Genomic DNA, 21,713 nt, shown 5'->3' on the forward strand with positions numbered 1-21,713 from the left:
CTTCTCTTTTTCATGGTAAGGGCTGTGGGAAGCAAGTCACTTGACTAGTTTCACTACAAAAAGATCGCTATTATTTTTGCCTTTTCAAGAAAAATTAAAAGTTGCAAGGGAAAGACACTGAGCAAATATTTGATTTTTAAAAGATAATCTGGTGAACACATACTTAATAATCAGTTTTATTGTGAAATTTTACAACTAATGTGTGTTATCCTAGCTTTTTAATATGATGACAAACTGTAAAAATAATACCAGCCTTCTCAGAAAAGCATTCAGGTATTTCCATTTTCGTCATCTGTGAGGGGTGGGCAAAGAATCAGAGTTTCTCTTGCAAAGGTGATGTAATTTACACACATTAGACCAAGGTGTATGGCTCCAGGTCACTCCTTTGATGTGATTTGTCTGAAGATGTTGGAGGGAAGGACTACCAAGTATCAGTTATTATTTTTGGCGCACGCACACAATGTCTGTAACAGAAATGTTACATTAAGGGCTGTGTTGAAGGAAAAAAGAATAAGCCACTAAAAAAATCAAATCTATAAAGGAAATGTTAAAATTAGCTGTGAGGATGTAGTTTAGACATTAGTAATAATTCAGTTTGGGAATTAAAAAGGGAAAAAAATGCACAAATAAGATTTGAACAATTATTTAGGCACTGAGTGGAGAATTAAACACCACTTTGCTCTGCTACTGGCTAAACCACACATTTTTAACACTTTGTGCAATTTTGGTTCAATCAACTCAAAATGCTACAGTCGAGCTAGAAAATATTGAGACAGAATAAGGAAGGTGGGGAACTGCCTCAATAACAAAGCTAATTAAAAATTAGGACTGTCTGCTTCTGAAAATAGATGCCTTTAAAAGGACATGTTAAATATATATTAGAAGGGGCGTGGGTCAGGCTGATGGGGTCAGTTGTACTCCCTTTTAGAACACATGAGGGAGGGATGTCTGATGAAGCTACTGCACAGAAAGATCAGCATAAACAGAAGATTCTTCTCCTACAGCGCATGCAGGTGCAGATTGCAGTGCTGTAGGGTGGTGGATGTTTAAAGTTAACCTGTGTTCCCTGTGAAGGTTAGGGAAGAGAAATCTGCCAAGGATTCCTAATCACAACAACCCCATGCAACACTACAGGCTTGGGGAAGGGCAGCTGGAAAGCTGCCTGGTAGGAAAGGACCTGGGCGTGCTGGTCGAAAGTCAGCTGAACATGAGCCAGCCGTGTGTGCCCAGGTGGGCAAGACCAACAGCATCCTGACTTGTGTGGGAAACAGCGTGGCCAGCAGGACTGGGGAAGCCATCATCCCCCTGCACTGGGCACTGGTGAGGCCGCATCTCAAATCCTGTGTTCAGTGTTGGGCCCTTCATGACAAGAGGGACGTTTGGGTGCTGGAGTGTGTCCAGAGATGGGCAGTGCAGCTGGTGAAGGGTCCAGAGCACAGGTCTTACGAGGAGCGGCTGAGAGAACAAGGGTTGTTTAATCTGGAGAGGAGGAGACTCACGGAGGGACATGACACCTTATCCCTCCCTACAGCTACCAGAGAGGAGGTGTTAGCAAGGTGGGTCTCTGTCTCTTCTCCCTGATAACAAGTGATAGGAGAAGAGGAAATGGCCTCCAGTTGCACCAGGGGAGGTCTGGGACAGGCTGCACAGGGAGGTGGTGGAATCAGCATCCCTGGAGGTGTTTAGGAGACGTGTAGATGTGGCACTTGGAGACATGGTTTAGTGTTGAACTTGGCAGTGCTGGGTTAACGGTTGAACTTGATGATCTCAAAGGTCTTTTCCAACCTAAATGATTCTGTGATTCTATGATTCTAAAAGGCTGGAGGCTGGAACAGTGCTTGTGAGAAGCTGGTTGCCTGCGTACCTTGACCTTATGCTTTTCCTGTTGCTTTGTCTACAGTGAGACGGGACTTGGTACTGCATAGACCTTTGTATTGATTCTTTTATGTTTCTGCTATTGGGCCTATTTACAGTTTTCTATTCAATTGGTTTACTTATAATGAATAATAGGGAAGACAGGCTTCTTGGTATGTATAAGGATTGGTTATTTTTAGTATTTAGCTCATTCTATGATTTAATTCCAAGCCATTATTGAGAATATAATGGCCTTAATAGATTATTTCTGTATACTTAATATTATATTATTAACAAGATAGTTGCTGTCCTCTACTAGAAATCTGCACAGAGGGCAGAAGATTAGTGACAGTTGAAAATATCCCATAGTCTCACTTCCCTTTGAAAGCCCCTGCATGCAGGTGTGGACAGCTAACTCAGGCAGCAAGACTCTCTCTCCGTAAGTTTCAGAAATACCTACACTGCCGACTTCAAGGAAAAAGCACTCGTGAAGCTCAGCAGAACTTGTGTGTCAGGCACTTGAAGTGGTATGTAACATGTAATGTGTCAACTGGTACGTTGATGCCCCCCCTCCCCAGGCACACACACACGCACAGCCCCCATAAGGTAAACTGAGCCGCAGGTTTAGTGCCCATTCCGAAGCTTAGTGTTCACAGGGGAGAAGTCACAAGGTGCAGTAGTTAGTGGATCACACCTGCCATAGCTGATGTATACTTCTTGTCTCACTCTTTGGCTGTGCTTTTAATCCAAGTCTCAACTCTGGCTCCTCTTTGCCCAGCTGTGCATTCACAACTCCTACCTCTTGTGGTGGCACTAGCACTTGCACAAGGGTGTGAGGAGGCAGTCAGGGGGTCATTGTGGCTGAAAACTTACACACACACAGATGCAAAGGAAGTTGCAGATGGGTTACGAAAGCAGACAAAAAGCAGACTGGTTTAAATTTCATGGAGTTGCCTCCTTTACCCCCCCGTGCATCTTAAACTCCCAGAGAATCAGCCAAATCCACTTTGGGAAGTTGATTTTCTTAGATGGTCATCAAGAGTAAACTACCTTGTTACACAAGCCATCCCAGAGAAAAATTTTGATACTAAGTAACCTGTTTTCCACAAAACCTGATAAAAATGAACAGAAAAGGGGTAGTAGAGATGACACTTACAGAGATCACGGCACAATGTCTGAAAGTCTAGCTGGGCCAGCATGCACTTCATTTCTTAACCAAGTAATATGAACCTTGGAGGGACTAAATGGGGTTGAATATGGAAGAAATCAGGATTTTAGGGAGCAAACAGCAGCCATAGGTGGTTTAATGCTCCTTCTTACTACAGGCAAAGACAAGTGTGCCAGTGCTCTGATCTGAGGAGTGGTCCTGCAGGAATAATATACATGTCCTGTAAAGTGAGGCTGTCTTCTGAAAAATAAATATGTACTTGATATTCAAGACAGGGTTCAAAGCAAAACCTTCAAAAGGCATACAGTGCAGGCATCATATCCTCAGCAATAGCTGTATCACCCTCCAGTCTTGCTCCTGCTGCACAGCACTGCTTCCTACTCTAGATGTACGAGTACACATTTACCTGTTTCATGCTGTTTTGACTAAACTGTGTCCTATCTAGCACAGACTATACACATATTTTTACTAGTTCTTTTTCCAGGTGAGCAAAGCTTGTGCTTGTCATGGGGAAATTATATTAATGGCAAATAAGATATCTAGTGAAGAAATGTTTCCATTCACCTGTGATCCCCAAAAGTGAGGACCTACAGGGGAGCCTGTTAATGCAGCCTATGTAATTTCATGCTCTCCATAGCAGCCAGTGTGCTACCCCAGCAATTTCAGCCCATTTACCAAAGCATTAACCTTGATACAGCTCAAATAACCACTTGAATTAATAAAAATAGTGGTATCTCGAAAATATTCCTCACACAGGATTTACAAGTACATGATAAGATGAGAACCTCTGTCTCCTCAGAAGATGCCTTTATTTATATTTTTGACCATTCCTATTTTGAAAACATAGTAGTTGTTTTCTGGTTTGTGGAATTAAGTAAGACCTATCCATTTTTCCTTTTTATTTGCCTGTCACATGAAGTTGCTCAGTCATTTGGTAGGCATTCTTTAGCAAAACTGACTCTCTTAAGAATTCCCACTGAATCACACTGAATTTTAAATTGATTAGGTTAGATGAATGTAAGTGTTAATGCAATGCTTTGTTGTTGGGTCCGTCTGTCCCGTCATGTCCCCCGTCACGTCCCCTGTCCCCCCTTCTATTGTTTGCAGTTTAAATGAGTTAAGCTAATAGAAAATAATACTGAATAATTAAAATCCCAACCTTTTGGTACAAACATAACAGCTGAATTGAATCTATTACCAACTAATAATTTGCTACATTATTTACCGTTAGCTACTAAACCTTGAGTTAATGACAAAATATCAGACAGGTGAATGGGGGATAAAATATGGTAACAGGGTCAAGTGTCATCTAGCTGACCAGATGTACAGAAGTGTTCTTTATCAGATTGCAGAAATCTTATTCATCCTATAAGAAATATTTTGGGGCAGGGAGAAATGCACCAGCCCTGAGTAACTGGAATGAAACCTGGAGGTGCTTGAAAGGGCAAACTATGCTGCAGCAGTATCTTGTATACTGCTCTCTAAATACACTTGGTAATGGCTGTTTGCTGAGAGCTATAGGCATCCTTCCAAATACTGAAAATTCATGACATAAAGGGGGGCCAGAGACTGTGAATGAATTTTGACAGATCCCTCAAATAAATGGCAAAAAGCAGCTCAGTAGTTTTTGAGTTTCGTGAGAGTCTCAAAACCTAAACCAGCAATACCACCAGAACTTTTTTTTTTTCTGGCTAGCAGGGTCGTGGGAAGTTTCAGCTGAACCCTAGAAGATTTGAAATGTAATAGCATGTGTTGTGACATAGTGTAAAATGACTGAGACCAGAGTAATAGGCTCTTGTCAGTGAGATTTTATGAGCTGGCAAACAAGAAAGTGAGCTGTTAATGGCTGTTAATTTGGGCCATGAGATGAGAATACTCAGCAAGGTTTGCATACACAATTCCTCAAAAGAAAGAAAATTAACTGCTTTTCTCAGACTATGTCTACTGTCACAAAATTCCAAAACTTCAAAAGCTTTTTCGGGAAAACTGAGGAGATCTGTTTTTCGTTTTATTCTCTCTGATAGGATGAAAAGGCTCTGCAATGGAAGACAATATGAAGAAACTTTCACTAAAGAGAGAAGTCCAACTCCTTTACTGCAGGAGGAAGAACAGTGGCACCCTTAACATGAATCCTTAAGGATCATATGTAATACTGAACAAGATACGTGAAGCTTTGCAGTATTTACTTCCAGTACCAAATTGAGCTGAACTGCAACGGAAAAGTGGGATTTCACCATGGCCACTGCTGAAAGTGAACAGAGTGTGTGAAGAGGATGGACAAAGTGTGCTAAGACAACTGGCCCACTAGATCTGAACGTGCAATCTGCTTTGAATACTTCTGCTCCCTCCCCCATTTCTTTGAAAATCCCTAGGCGGTGCAACATTCAGTGAGCCTTTGAGGAATGTCTGTTCTTTCTGAGAAGACTTAAGGGCACTGAGAGAAGAAGGGCAGAAGGGTAAGTGCACGAGAGGGAAAAAACAGTAAAGGAGCACTACTGTCAGAAGTAAAATCTGTCTGACGGTCTTTTACTCACCCTTTTTTATGACTGAATTAGCAAAGTCCAGTGTCTCTGGGGTTTTAGCCCTCAGTCTTTGTGATTAAAACATGTTTATGTTGAGGATAGCTCACTTTATCATCCACTTCTGATTAAACAGAATCCAGTTGTGCTGTCTGAACTGTGGTATCAGCCAGTTGTTACTAAAATGACATCAGTGCTTTAATCTTTAGGACTCTCCATTCTTACAGGGCTCAAACCACATCCACTGCATGAGCTGCTGTTGCCTTTGAACTGTGAAGTGTTAAGGCTGCTTCTGCTAAATGCAATGAATTATAACCCTTTTTGCAAATGACACATAATATCATACTTCCTGCTGTGAGAAAGTGATTCTGTTTCTTTTGTCATTCCATTGAAAAGCGATTTAAAACAAATAAACAAAAATAGAAGTGGATTTTTTTTTCTGATTTTCTTTGAAATACTCCCATGGAAAATGTCCAGCAAACTCGAATGATCAGATATGTACAGAGTAGGACATTTGGTAAGCTTTCCCCTGTGACTGAACAGGATATTGCTATTAGTGAAGTGTGATTCACCATTAAAGTAGTCTCTGATGAGATAACAGTTAAGCAATTACACAGTTTGTAATGTTTTCTAAAGTTAAACTGTCATGTAAAAGGTGTAATCTTTGTCTTCTAGGAAGTTTTGTTACAAATTGTTACCAAGTTTTAGGGAAGATTATGTGAATAATTTACAACTACAGAAGTCAACTGACTGTTTGGGTCATAGGAGTAAGTTGTACAGAAAAGTCCCTGGATAGGAACAACAGTTAGATGAAAGAATGTGTCTTCAACTTTTATGTACGTAATGTCATGAAAACAAATCTGTGTCAGAAAGTTATATGGCCCTCTGAAAAGCTTTTGAATGTGGCTCTAAGTACAGAATCCATACAATTAATGGCAATGTAGTTCTGACAGCTTGACCACACCCAAGCTTTCCTTGACCTTAGGCTGTGCAAGAATGCTTATTTCTACTACAGCTTTCTATTGACAGGCAGATGGATTTGAGATGCCTTTATATTATTCTTATTTCAATGAAAAGCAAACAATCGACAAAGGAAGCTCGCTAGACTTTGATTTTTTTTTTCTTTTTATTCAATAAAACACATAGAATCATTTTACAGGAAAAAGAAAATACTGTGCACAGTGCTATGATTTTCTTAAAAAGGATGCAAATTTCCTCTTATTCCTGTTAAGTGGTATAATTAACAAGGGTACGTTCTCATCCTCTTGCTCTGCTTTTATTTTTGAACGGGATCATCATCTATACAATAGTTAATTCCAGAAGTTAAAACAATTAGACTATGTGGAATTCATTAGATGAGTGTGACCCTAACTCCAGCATCTTGGTGCCAGGTGAGATGAAAACCCTTGGCTCCAGTTGAAGGTGGATTCCCCTGACTAAAGCTGTGCAGGAAAAGGAACACCATGCTCAAAATGACTCAGCACAGGGCTCAGGTAAGGAAGGGTCAGGACAGGTGGGTTGTGTCTGTGGTAAGGGCTCATAGTACAGACCTAGAGTGACACCAGACAAGCACAGGAACGTAAGCAGCAGCCCAGGGAGATTGCTCTACTGTAGGTGCTGTTTTCTAATATATTCTAGCTACAGGATCAAGAAACTCTAGAACAGCCTCAAACTGAAGCAGGACTGATGGTTTAAAGCTCTTGCTCCTTACTGGAAAAGTTCTATGTTATAGAAATATAGCTTGTCCATTCCCTCAAAGACTAGCGACTTTCAGCGCTGAAGTTGGGAACTGAGCAGGGCCAGACTCCCTCTGTTGCTTAAGCTTTCATTATACACCAAATTATTTTTTTTTACAGGCTTGTATTTGAATGAAAAATATTTTACTTGTTAGTTATTAAAATCATATTACAACCCTAATGTGTCTTTTTATAGGAACGAAACAGATTGTGTGCTGTACTGATATTTCTGTGCCTGCCAAATTTCAGTGAGATGTTCCTGATGTTAACAATATTGCTTTCAGTAGGCTTTTCTGTGGTATATAGTGAAAAGCAGTAAAAGACTGCTCTTGCAGGGCTGTGTGGAAAGGCTCTTACAGATAAAAAATAGTGATTTTACTAATCTAGCTTGTGTAAGAATAATGTGCTCTAGTGGTATTTCCTTTACATATATTTTAAATAGATATTATAACTGAAAATCTGGTACTGGGACAAACATGAAAAGGGACAAAGCATTGTGACAAAGAGGAAAGCAGTGTGGTTATGTAAAGCTTATTACTGTTTTCACAGTGCAAAGCAAGTCTAAAAAGAATGGCATGCTGATCTCAAACACACTTTGCATTGACAAAATACATATTTTTGCATAGTCTATCTAGGGAGATAGACTGTTCTATTGACTTATATTTTTTCAGTTAGGCTGTTGCTTTAAAATAAGACATGAAATGTCATTAGAAAATTAAAAACCTCTGATTAACAGCTTATTATAACTAAAAAGTGAAACACTTAAAAGTATGCTGGGTAAGAATGATGTGTGGCTTGCACAACTTGTGAGTAATTTTATGAAGCCAGGAAAAATTACCTCACGGTTAACAAACTGGCTGAATAATAATAAATATAAGTATTCCCTCTGCTACCACAGACTTTCTATATGTGCATAGGTGAGTCACAATTCCTTCCTAATTCTGTTCCTTTACAAAACTGTAATAGGATAACAGTACTGTCTATGCCTTTACATAGACAGCATAAGGAAAAACCCCTCACATTTACAATTCTCAGGCATTCAGATGCCATGGTGACAAGTGCCGTTTAAATCTCTCAAACAAACTGGCAAAATCATGCATCTTTGTAAAATAAAACCCGCATCTCACATGGGACTAAAAACACCTCAGCACATATTAATTTCTTTACTGTACAACAAATGGGCTTTTGCGTTCCTTTGAGGACTGTTTAACTTGCACGACAAATGAAGCAGGGATTCTATCCGCAACTCCTCTACGTCATTTTCTTGCTTCCATTCAAGGCTGCCTTTTGTGCTCAGGAACACGGCAACTCACCTCATACCCTTTCAGACAGGGTGCACTTGCAGGCGTGCAGACAAGCACAGCAAGCAAGTCCACCAACTCGGTGGCTCTCCCAGGCTCCACAAAGCACAGCCACACACAGCGTTCCCACAGCTGGCTTTGCCCTCTCCTCTGAGTCATGCTGCTACCTTCAGCAGACTGCTGTTATGAAAAAAAACACCTTTCCCACAGACACAAGGAGAAACTGCAAACACTTTCAAACTTAATACTACTTGCTTCATTCACACAAGTCTCAGCCTTTCCCAATAACTTTCTAATTTAAGAAGTAAAGAGAAGGGACTTGATAGTGACAGCATCTTTCAAACAATAAAGCACCTTTTGGCACACTTACAGATCTGTGCTCGCCAGCATATTCAACCCAATCTATGGTCTCTTCTTAAAGGTAAAAAAAAAAGTCTTTATAAAATATCTTACTGCTTTTTACATTATTATTATAAAGCCAGTGCAAAGTTAAAACCTTTTGGAAAACTTCAATGATTTTTTTTTTTTTTTTTTTTTTTTTTCACTTCAGCAACATTTATACCAAGAGGAACAAAAAATTTCCTGGCTTCCTCGGCAAGGCAAAGCTGTTCTGCAAACTAGTATGTCTTACAGAACTTAGTATGTCTCCTCAACATTTTCTGATCTATTGGCAATCAATACCAAGTCATCTCATGCGGAAGCAACATCACACTTTGCCAGCATGCCTCCATTTTCTTCTGTTTAATGTTGTGTGGCTGCAAGTAATATATAAAGCTCTCAAGGACAAGGCACAGCTCAAGAGCCCCAGAGAGAGACCCTTGTGGAAGGAGGATAAGTGCATGAAAGAAAGGAAAAAACTGAAAAGAAAAAATCTTAAAGAAATCTTTTGCTATCTACATTTCAGTGTATCCCCATATCAACTTTAAGTCTTTGACACAAAATAAACAACATTTGTTAAGTGCTTATTTAGTACGCAAATTCTTCATCACTTCTTAAATTCAGAAGTAACAAAGATGAGGTGTGACTTATAATACTAGAAAAAGCTTGCCAGTGCTGAATTTCCTATTTGTGCTCTTTTGTTAATTATCATTTTGCACACTTTAAACTCATTGGTTTAAATAGCTACACAATACATTTACAGTGACAGTTTATGAAGCACCCTCCTGGCTACTCCAAGATATACAGCAAGAGTCAAACTTTCAGGGTACCTCTAAACATTTTCTGCATAAATATGGACATTTCACTTTGCAGATACAAATTGTGCCCCTGCTTATTTGAGTACAGTGTGCAATCAGATGGGCTTGAATGTTTTGTGCATACATTTTTAGGCCTGCCAAGAACCTATTCCAAGTTCAGTTACGTAATTTAATGGATCAATCCTTTATGGTCTGCTTGACCACAAAAATACCTTTCTTGGGGTATCCTGGGTTCAGCTGGACACACTAAAACAAGAAGAAAGAGAAGTTCAAGGTATTTCTGTAATTTTTACCCAAAATTCTGCAGGTGCTTCTCTCTTCTGAATTGTCATTACATCAGTTAGCATACAGTATCTGGTGCATTCTCGAAGTTTGCACATTTTGCTTCATGAACTGACAGTCTGCTTTCACAGAACTGACATAAGGAGCAAATTTTGAAAATGATGCTTTTTCATTTCGAAAATCATAAGGTGAAAAAAAAAGATGGGGATTGCTAGCTGCAGGCTGACTTGTTGCATAATTTAGAAAGAAAAATGACTCCACATACATAGGTATATAAAAATATGATTCTGCATTTTCTATATTAAAAAACATCAGAATCTTTGAGCTCAGTTACTCTCAAAAAACAAGTAACAATTGAAAGTATGTCCTTAATTATCACAAAAAGCCATAAAGGTGTTTATTATTCCTTTGCATCATCCTTTTGCCAGTGTGTTCGATTTGCTTCTTGTTGTTCTGCTTCTTCTTTTTTTAATGCACCAGAGTTTAGAAAACATTGTGACCACTGCATCTAAGTTTATAATTTTACAGTAACATTTTTGAGGCAGACCTGAGCAAAAATTTCTGCCTTTTTTTTTTTTTTTAAATCTTTACTTCTCCATTTTCTTCTTTAGTGGTCTCTTGAAAAATCCAGCCTGCAGAAAAGAAAAAAAGTGACTAAGAACTGCTCAAAATATACAACCTATATTGGTAGCATTCATGTGCTAGTTCTTACTACTATTTTACTTCTTTCGATACAGTAAAATCTCATTTAATATTTTATCACTGAAGTACAACATGGTTTTTCCTGGAATGGACAAACTAAAGAGACGTGATCAAAGCAGCAAAAGGAGTACAGTTAATATATAGTAAGCAATTGCTGAGTCATTGTTATGCTCACATAATGCCAAAGGCTAAACCAATTAATAATATTTGGTACTCAATTGAACATATAATACTTTATTTTATACTTGTGAATTTTTTCAAGAGATTATGCATTTTCAAATTTATAAACTGTTAGAATCTAATGCAAGCATGAACCATGTATTTTATCTTGGAGAAGAGTGCCCACTTGTGGCAATACTTACACCACTTACTTATGCACAAAGAGAAAACCTGGTTATCAAAAGCCACAGCCAAAGCTAAATAAAAACCCCTTAAAAATCCCTTAATCATAGTAAAATATCTTTTTGGTTTTCTTTTTATAATGTACTGGAAATACAGGTTTCAACTGGTTAGCACTGCATGTTACACAACAGAATAATGTAGCGTTATTATTTAGTAATTTCTACAACATTTCACTCTACTTATTAGATAATAATATTGTCTGTGAGATTCTTAGTTATGAGAAGGACATGGCAGAGTATTTAATCATATTTGTTTAATTTCATGAAGACAAGAAGATGCAGCTTACCTTCCACAAAGCAAATATAAGCAGTGCAAGAATCAAGAGTCCAGCAAAGATGCTCAGGAGGATAACCCACAAGGGGACTGTCCCTGGTGGGAGTTCTTTGGAAATCTTAACCATGGTCTGCAAAGTGTTCAGAATGTAAGCAATAAATAACTTGTCCTTCTAAAATATCAACGAAGCATGAATGTTATCACTATGCAGTGATTTTCCAGGGTACCACTGCATTCTAAGTATAAGAATTTGTAGGAGGAAATTGAGAAAATAATCTCCAACATGAAACACTGTATTTACATAATATCTTGCACTTTGTATACCCATTAATTTCATGAGAGTTGGCCTGCTATAAGTTGGTAATCATTGTCATGAAGCATACAGGACCAAATCCATGAATAGTCAAAGTATATGTTAGGAAGTCTTTTCAGTATATTCTTTATCACTCGGTGTCTGCCTCCCTGAAAGGTGGCAGTGATTAACATGCTTCCAAACCAAATAAATAAAGTAAGAGTAGAAGGCTGTGTAGATACTAATTCTATTTTAAATCAGGCATATCTGGTGTAAAATAAACTGAAATAAGGAATATTCACATTTAAATAGATATGAATATATAGAAGTTTGAGTTATTTTAACTTAAGAATTTTTTAGAGGAACAACTTTATAGTTCAAAAAAGCATTGAAGAGCTCAACACTAAACATTCAGTTTTAAGTTATGTTTTTAAAAAAGTTAATTCTGAAATTTCCTGGTTTGTAAAGGCAGCTCTCATTATCTGCAAACATTTCAGCTGTGTTTTCACGCCTAGATTGAATTTTAATCTATCACTTAAAAGAGATGCCTGGATACAATAACAGATAATTGTTGACCTGTGATGTTTGTATTTCCAAAAATATTTTGCACAAGATGTAATTCACACTGAATATTACTTTGCTCTAAATTTTGGGGGTGTTAACAATAATGACACATAATAAGACATTTACTTAAAAATGAACAGTGTTATAAATAAGCTCCTGCATGTACAAGTTATCACAAAAAACCAATGCATTAACCACTATAAATGTTTTGGAATAAAGAGTATTAAAAATAAATTAAATTTCTAACAAAATTAAAGACATTTGTCTTGATACTTGACACCACTGCTATGTTGTTATATACTTTCTTATCTAAGAAAATGACAGGGAACTTCTGAAAAATAAAAGATCCTGTTTCAAACTGATATCCTGGGTAATGAAGTGGAAAGAAATAATAAATAAATAAATAATAAATAAAATACAATGTACTTCTAAATGACCCAGGACAATTTAAATAATACTATTCATTCCTTAAAATACTTTAAATTATAATTTTAATTTATACAGATGCAAGAAGCATTTATCCTGCTACAGGCAGAAGTACTTCAGACAGTACTTCTCACCCAGATACACTGGTTGGCAATGGGATTTTGGTATCATCTGACTAATTCTGACATTTCTACTGTAATATGAAATCACTTTTATTTAGAGTAGGATAATACATTACAATAGGTAACAATCAATTCACTAGTAATAAATGAAAACTGATGATTCAGTAGCACAATAAATCCTATGAAGAATAAATCCATGAACTATCATGTTATTACCTCTAGTTTTTGATGGTCATTTCTCAAAATCAGTGATGAGTTCTCACTCCTAAGTAACGCTTTCACAACAAGGGTTAAGCTGTGAATACTTGCCTGGAAGAAGACAGACATGGCTATGGTTTACAATTAGATAGTTTGAGGTAGAAAGCTTCATAGAAATGAGAAGGGTGAAAGCAAAACTTAATGCTAAGGTTTTTGGAGGTGCTGAGAAATGTGAAACTCAATGGAGCTGTTCACGTGTGTCACCTTCAACACACACAGATCACTGTTTACAAGACAGCAATAAAGCTTTCAAAGAACAGAGAGCAGAGATTTTGAAGAAATAATAACTAATCCTGGAATACTACTTTGGACCCAGGGACAGATTCAGGCTTCCTAAAATTCTGCTGTATCTCCACTCCTGTCCTGTTATTTTACAGACAAAACCAAAGAGACAAAACAGGAACTCAGTATCAGAAATCTATCAGCTGAGAAAAATGGACCACAGCCTGGTCATTGTTGTAACTATCAGACAATATTGAGGTGTGCCCTGAGATGAAGACTCTCTCCTCTGCTCTTTTTGATTAAAAAGTAATTTCTAGACTTGAAAAATCTTTCCAGATTAAAAATCGCTTAAAAATTACATGCTTCTACATACCCCTCCTTACATCTGCTGAATTAGAATTTGTAGATGCATCAGTAGCTATTAAAAAAAGGACCATCAATACAGGATAAGTAAGGGGTTTCCTCTTACTATGTTTTGAAAATCCTGCTAAGTTCTAAGTACTTACTTTAAGGATAATAAAATACATGTAACTTAGTATTGAGGAAATTTTAAAATAGCAAGAGAAATGATTTCAAATACTAGGGGACTGTGGAGACTTAAGAAAATGAAATGTGCCATTTTAGGAAACATTAGAAATGTTGGCTTAAGTTTCTCAAACCCAAGAGTATTCTGAATACAAATGGGATTTACTTACTTTTATGATGGTAGGTTTCCATACTCTTAATGAAACATTCACTTGGTATATGTCAGATGGGACCAGGGCACAATTAATAGATGCACAGCTGTATGTATCACAGTCCTATTTAAAAGGAAATAGCATGAATTAATAGGAAGAGACTTTCACATTACTAAAATAAAACCATGTAAACTATGATATATACAGATCACAGACTTGCTGTGACACCAGTACTAAACTGATATTAATCACTGAGGCTTTTTGTGTAAAAATGACACTGTAGTTTATAAAATGAGTTGAGATATTCATACTGTGGTAGAATACACTCAGTTTTTGCAGGCTTCCTTAGCCTTGATTACTGTAGGTACGCAGCAAAAGGCATCAGCAGAGTTCATAAAGGAGGTACAGCCTATAACAGCAAGCGGTTTTTTGCCAGCACAGCTATGGCTTCCCTGCAGTGTTTCTTGATCCTTTCAAATTGTGGGACACTTGTATGTTTCAAGCAAGGCAGGATAAGTGTGTGAAGAAATAAGCATCTTTACTTCCCAGGGTCACTTTCTAGCTGGGAGGGCAGCAGAATTATGTTCAACACTTCAGAAACATTTGCTTAGCTTAGACCTTTATTACTTCTGTGAAGGACTGAAGCATGGCAAAATACTCTTCTCATGGAATAGTTTCATCTGCACCAGAAACTCAGCTTGTACTGCTATGCTGAGGAGGTTGTATGATGGCTTTCCCTCTGACATGCCGTCATAAGTACAGCAGCAAAATTACTTTGCAACTCTTCTGTTGTGTAAACGTGAGAGGCCAATCCCTTCCAAATAGGATCATCAAATACATTTCTACCAGTTGCATGGAAAATCTATCAGATCAGAGGGCTAGCATTTGAAAGTATTTTCAACTGGATGTCTAGAAAATTTGCAAGGGAGATGAGAAGCTTTTAAACTATTACCATTTATTAATTGCAATGGGAATATAGAAGGCAAAGATTTACTTAGCTATCAAATGTACTACTATTATTTATACATGTGCTAGACCTAAAAAACCCTCAAAACAATCCACCCCAAATACAGTTCCACATACAGTTTTGTAGCTAAATAACTAGTCTACATAAAGATGAATTTTCAGGCTATGAAGACAAAGTGACTTTCCATAGGATACAGCTTTAGAGAAGCTTTTATATATTTATTGCAGAAGTACTATGCTCCAATATCTGGGTTAATATCTGGGATGAATATATATACCATACATAGGCTTACCATAATTGTATCCTTTGTAGGTTCTTTTATTTTTGGCAACACAAATGGTTTACCGGTGCCGATCTTTAAGGGATCTACAGGGTAACTAGTTTGGCAGACGGCATTCTGTTAGAAGAAGTAAAAATATTATTCTTACTGTCTGAATATGCAATCAATTTACAAAAAAATGTTCTGGAAACAAGGCAACATTAATAATATTTAGTAACATTATTAACATTTACTAATCACTAAATGCAATAAACCTGCATATTGCAAGAGTGAAGATTAGGAAATTCAGATGGTATAGGTATTTTAAGTATAATTATTCAAACAGAAAATGAGTTTTTTATGAGATAATTGAACCTAAATTCTATTCAGCTACTTAAACATCTGCAGAAGGAAACAAGAACTTCTTGCAAGATGACCACTATGTGAAGCAGCAAGGGTTGTCTATTGAAAGAGCTAAATAGCTTTTGCATGGGAATCCACAGAGGTTCTACCTTAGCAGTAGGTTAAGTGACAGGCAGGTTAAGTGCAGGATTCAGGAGCCTCTGCTGCAGTACTCGGGGAAGGGCAGCAGGTGCTGGAGCACTGTTAGACCTCCATGTCTCCTTCAAAGGCAGCTGGGAAAACCTTCAGTGTCTTTGGTGAGGGGGCAATTTGGTTTTTTTCGGTCAGGCCATTCACTTTCAGATTGCTAGCATGAAGAGGATTGCAAATCCCCTGCAGTGCACTTTGGCACCCTACTATCACTGGGGTGTAGCTAGCCATAGGTGAATTATACCTATAGAAAAAGCACAGATTTGTTGATTTTATATGCAAACTTGGGTCAAATATGGTGATTGCCTAGGAATTAAAATAAGGGGGGAAGGAATTTAGGAACAGACATAATTCCTTTGTATTCTAAACACTAAATATTTTGGGGTTTGGGGATTTTTTTGGTTTGTTTTTGTTTTAAAGTGAACACTGAACTTTCATTTAGAGCATTTGGTTTATTTTTCAGTGGTGCAACACCTCAAAACTAATTGAAATATTTGGAGAGAGGTGCACTTGTGTGTCTGTCTCTGAGTGAAAGATAAAATAATAATAAAAAAAAAGAGGTTTGGTCACCACTTAGTGATATTTGGGTTCTTCAGCCATCCATTCATTGATATAGCACTACTTTTAATGTTTACATATCTGGAATCAAGGGCTTTGCTGGAATTGTGATCTCCTTCAGCTGCTTTGGAGTAATGAAATAGAAAAACTCTGATGAGGGCTGCAGTGAAAAGCATTTGAAAGATAATGACCTACCATCCCCTTCAAGGTGTCTCAGAGCCCCAGAGAAGGAAGAAGCCAGAGTGCTGGAGAGCAGACATGCAGGAAGGCTAATTTCAGCAACCAAAAGAAGAGGACTGAACAGGAGACTGAGCTCTAGATGTACATAGCAGGACTAGAGCATTTGCAATAGGCGCTGCTGACAATGGAGATAAACAGGCTCAGTAGGCAAAACTAAGAAAGAAACTTGTGTCACTCATATCTCAGTCTGGACCTCTCATCACTTGGAAATTTATAAAATTAACCTTGTTATAGTCCAGTTATTGTTCAACACCATTTTAGATTTGCTTGTTTCCTTTTAAAAAAACTTGTCTTTTTATGCACATCTGTACATGCTCTTAAAACACTAGCATCTTGTCTTAGCATCTTAGATACTAAAAGCAGTATCTACCTTGAAGAGAGCCATAACCCCAAATGTTTGCATTTTGCAGTTCCTTCCAACAAAGGAATTTCCAAAATGTAAATTAATCACAGAAATATGAATTTCTAGCTTACTTGAGAATGTGACAATGCAGTAAGGTAGAGAAGAGTGTTCTTGGCTGCTGTTACATTGGGAAATAAGATCTGCAGTGTGAGGTTTGGCATTGGAAAGTGTTCACCTTTTTCAATCTATAAAAAAAAAGAAAAACGTTTTGATGAGTACTTTCCTTATTTTGTTGGTATTTGGTTGTGAGTTTTTCCTTTCCCTCTGTGGTTTTTTATGTTTCCACAATCAGTTATGCAAAACCTGGTTTGATGTACTCTTTCCCTGAGAACAGCCTGTTGTGAATAAGCAGACACATTCTTCTGTGGTCTTTGGTAATACAATGCTCTTACTGAAGGAAATCAAATGAACAGGATGAAAGGGGCCATTCTGACATAAATGCCTTCTTGTTATCTTGTTTACTGTATCCTTTTATCATCTGGGACTTCTAGCTAAGGCAATTTCATCTCAATTTTTAATAAAGCCTTTATTAATGTTTTTTCATAAAGCTTTAAGATGGGAGAGGAGCCATTGCAGTAGCGGTTGCTCCTGCTGGTTCCTCCTTAGGTCTGCTTAGGCAACAGCCCTCCTGCTCATCTGCTCCTCTTCCCTCTTTTCCCTGTGAAGATCACAGGACATATCTGTAAGTTGCTGCTCCTTCTGAACAGGCTTGCCAGGGCTGAGGATGGAGAAAACACCTAGGCGGAATTGCTCATAGGTGAATTGGTGATCTTTTCTCTGAAGTGGATGAGCTTAATAAAAATTGAAAAACCTGTTTAACTTTTTTCTTCTGACTACTCATCTGTGACAAGCTGGTTGTAGAGATGAGTTTTGCTCACAAGATCGTAAGTGGTATGCTCTGCAGTTTACCAGCTTTCACATTCAGAAAGCAAAGATTTTGAAATTTGATGAATAATGCCTTAAACATCCACAAAAGCTTTGAGATTACTGGATTTGAACACTTCAACTAAGAACAGTCGCTGAGTAAAACACTATATTTGGGCTAAAAAACAGAAAACCCCTTTTGCTATTGCTATTTAGTGAAAGCAAGAACTTTCCCATGCCCCATTTTTTACAGACAGAAGTTGATACAGACTTTTATTCTTTTTATACAGGACCCTTGTTCAGCTTTGAATTTGACACTGGGGAACAAGGCTGCTCTCAAGATAACTAAATTCAGTCCTACTGCAACTTGAGGCTGGGCCTGTAGTCCATTAAATATCTCTTCCAACTGATTATAGCTTGCAGTATTCCTTCCATTAGGAAGACAACATTCTTGGAGCATGGCATTTGCCTTTTTCAAAGCTGATTGAATTTTAGAAGTACCCGTTCTAAACTGCAATGAACATAGGTTAAGTTCTCATGTAACATGCTTTCTTTCCCCTGCTGAGGGCAGCAGATCTAAAAACCACCAGAACTATTCTGCAGAGGTGGACCACTCTGAGAACCTCTGACTCACCTTATTCCAAAGCAAGCAAGAAAAAAAAAAAAGGTGTTAAGCACAAAATACCCATGTACAAGGTTTAACATATTGCATAGGTGCTATAAGCTATCACATTAAGCAATTCAAATGAAATGAAAAATAAAAAATTAAGCCAGTACCTATATCATACACTTTTAATCGTTTCTTACCCTATAATGCAGAGTAACTTCATCCCCAATCTGCTCTGTTGTGTTAATAGCAGTAGGGAGAGTATCATTTGCTGCAATTATAACATGGTGCTCTTTGAAAACACTGTGGGTTAAAAGAAAAACACACAAAAACCTCAATAAGCACACAAACTTCATAAAAACTCCAGCAGTTAATAATATAGGTCTTTTCCAGGACTAGTCTTGCAATTAAAAGTGCACTGCTACTTCCACTGAAGTTCAAATCATCCGTTTTCTTAGTAGTACTCACTTTTTATTATGTATGTTTTAAATGTTTTATGTATGTTTAAATGTTTAAATGTTTAAATGTTCAGATAAAACTACAAAATGAGCAAATATTGTTCCCCAAAATAATACTTCAGGGCCCACTTTTGCTGTTCTTATTCTAGCTGTGCAGTCCCTTATCCTGAGCATTGCCATGTGAAACAAGCAGGGTCCTATAAAAGACAGAACCAAGTAAAAGCAGAATAAACCCAGCATGTTCTAATTTCAACCTTATTCTTTATGGGACAAACGAAGACTGGATTTGAACCATGAAATGCATCCAAAATTAATTTCACTTAATTATTTACACCTGTACACTATGCAATGCAGTCTACTAATAATATTTATGTTTTTCAGGGGTGGAATTTAACTGAATTCTGGCTATTTCTGAAAATAACGAGTACTACAAGACCTACATTAATGTTTATGTCTGAACTGATTAAAAAAAAAACCCCTGAGAATCTAAGTTAGGCTAATCTTGGAAGCTGGAAATCAAACATCACACTGTGCACTATTATAGTGATACAAACTCATGTCCATCAGGAAGCAGGAAGCATTTGCTTTCTTATGTGAAATGCCTTTGAATGAATAGAGCAAAGTACAAGAATCAATAAAAGCTGCTGTTATACTTGCAAACTGGAGATCAAATTTAAATAGACGAAACGGAGATACAGCAAGATAGGGACAGTAAATCACCATCATTTCATGTATTGCTCTTTTCAGTGAAGCCTGTGCTTCCTGTTCATCAGACTAGAAGCTGTCATTTGTAGATACTGAGCACAGCTCAACAACAAAACCTATACGATGCCCTCTTTAAACACCCACTATTCACTGTGTTGGCAAATAGAAGTACAAAAAAGCATCAATACCTTACAAATATTAATCCTACTTCATATTTTACTGGAATTGTAACATGTCCTCTGTTGTCACTCAAGGTCTCAGGTGGTTCTTCACTGTCACTAAAATAAAACAACATATGCCACTCAGACCAGAGTGTGCAGATGCAACATGACTACTAGGTGGGAATGGATCTTAAGAAACCGAAATACCTACATCTCTGGGTATGAAAACACACTATTATTTCCAGTTAATTACTATCTCCTAAAAATAAATTCAAAATATTATTTCCACTAAATAAAAAGTTAAGTCCTGCACCAGTTCCAGCTCAGAAATGCATCTTTGTTAAATATATAGATTGCAGTTGACTTAATGAAAATGGATCAATTAAGGGCCACTATTCTCACACCATCCCTGGATTTTGCAGGGGGAGCAAGCACTGAGGGCAAATGCATTCCTTTATCACAGATCACTTTTGCAATGCTCTTGCTCTTTGAAGGCCAGACCTTTTCATATAGCATAAACTGTGATTCATGCAAAAGTATTCACTGATTTTGTAAGAGAATAAACCCTTTCTGAAGGTAAACCTACTGGAAATTGTGACTAATTTGTGACTCCCAGGCTTACTATAAACAGCTGTTTATTTAGTCCATTCCATCCACTGTTGGACCAAGTACATCTGTAAAGATGCCAGCTATATAGATTGTTTAGCACTTCTGAGTTCAGAAAAGTCATCTTTGTTTTACTATGAAACAAAAGCTGTAGACCATTCTAAGGGGAAAAAAACCCAATTAAAAATCTGAAGGTAAGCAAGTAATGAATGCAACTAACCTTGTTGCATACACATGAACAGTAGCATTTTCCAGGAGATATGATGCATTGAATTGGAATGATATTTTGAAGGAAATCTGTTTAGAGAAATACATTACACATTTTAAAAGGGAAAAAAATAATAAAAGCACAGTAATAACGTTTGATCTGATGACAAATGAGCAACTGCGCTACTTTCATCTATGGAATCTTTGTTCACATTTTAATACTTTTCTATGAATGAATCCACTTTTTTGAGTTTGTCCCAAACAAGAAGGAAATCTAATATTTATCGCTTATTAAACAGAAGCTGAGATTTTCAGAATTGAGAAGCCTCAGTAAAACTTACTATATAGTATATTAGAAATACATAGCTAAATAATTCTTAACAGAAACCAACTGGTCTTGCAAGCAGTTTATCAAAACTTTTTTTTTTTTAATCTATTGAGGAAGAAACAAAGCTTTAAAACCTGGCAATTTGCAGTGGAAATGAGCTGTCTATAGAATGCTGCTGGAATCTCAATACATGGTAAACCACCTAGAATACTGAACATAAATACATGTTTATAATGCAAATAAACAACTACTATACAAAAATTCCCTACTCATTATATATATTATATATTTTTATATATATATATATATAAAATGTATATCTATCTATCTATCTATCTACAGATATTTCTTCATATAAAAAAAAAGAGCCAGGAAGATGGTTTAAAAAGGAATGTATTAGGCTTGCTTATAAATGAGTCAGAGATTTATTGATTTCTGATTGCAAAGGCGAGTATGAAATTTCTAAATTTCGGGATCTATAGCTACAGATGAACTAACAATCAAAGCACAAAAGGAAAATGTGAAATACTCAGTAAAGCAGGGAGTGGAGCATTGTGGGCACTGACATTGGTTAGAATGTTTACTTGGCTGCAAGAAAGTAGCAGTTGACTTAACCCTACAAGTTCAAGACACAAGCTGGAATGTGTATGTGGGAGGGAATATAAGGGGACGTCTCTCCTGATGGTCCTTCTGTTATGCATCTTCAATACAGAGGTGACAGAGGAACATCTGTCTCTGTTTCAGCAGGAGATACAGACTTATCAGTGGAGCTGTTCAAGCTGGGGCTTGATTTTAAGTGCACTG

The 21,713-nt window shown here is 37.2% G+C and overlaps 1 protein-coding gene across 1 annotated transcript in view; it reads right to left on the reverse strand.

Annotated features, from left to right (window-relative positions):
- Nucleotides 1–10,622: 10,622 nt before the first annotated feature.
- Nucleotides 10,623–21,713, reverse strand: part of ITGA1 (integrin subunit alpha 1) — a 76,867-nt gene continuing 65,776 nt past the window's right edge. The window contains exons 22-30 of the mRNA XM_056325824.1: nucleotides 20,595–20,671; nucleotides 19,796–19,885; nucleotides 18,645–18,747; nucleotides 17,045–17,158; nucleotides 15,254–15,358; nucleotides 14,013–14,117; nucleotides 13,054–13,146; nucleotides 11,447–11,563; nucleotides 10,623–10,688 (exon numbers count right to left, since the gene is read on the reverse strand). Of these exons, the coding sequence (XP_056181799.1) occupies nucleotides 10,644–10,688; nucleotides 11,447–11,563; nucleotides 13,054–13,146; nucleotides 14,013–14,117; nucleotides 15,254–15,358; nucleotides 17,045–17,158; nucleotides 18,645–18,747; nucleotides 19,796–19,885; nucleotides 20,595–20,671 (849 nt within the window). The 3' untranslated portion in view covers nucleotides 10,623–10,643. The remainder of the gene's footprint in view (nucleotides 10,689–11,446; nucleotides 11,564–13,053; nucleotides 13,147–14,012; nucleotides 14,118–15,253; nucleotides 15,359–17,044; nucleotides 17,159–18,644; nucleotides 18,748–19,795; nucleotides 19,886–20,594; nucleotides 20,672–21,713) is intronic.

This window comes from Falco biarmicus, chromosome Z, assembly GCF_023638135.1.
Source record: "Falco biarmicus isolate bFalBia1 chromosome Z, bFalBia1.pri, whole genome shotgun sequence".
In the NCBI taxonomy this organism is placed as follows: Eukaryota; Metazoa; Chordata; class Aves; order Falconiformes; family Falconidae; genus Falco; species Falco biarmicus.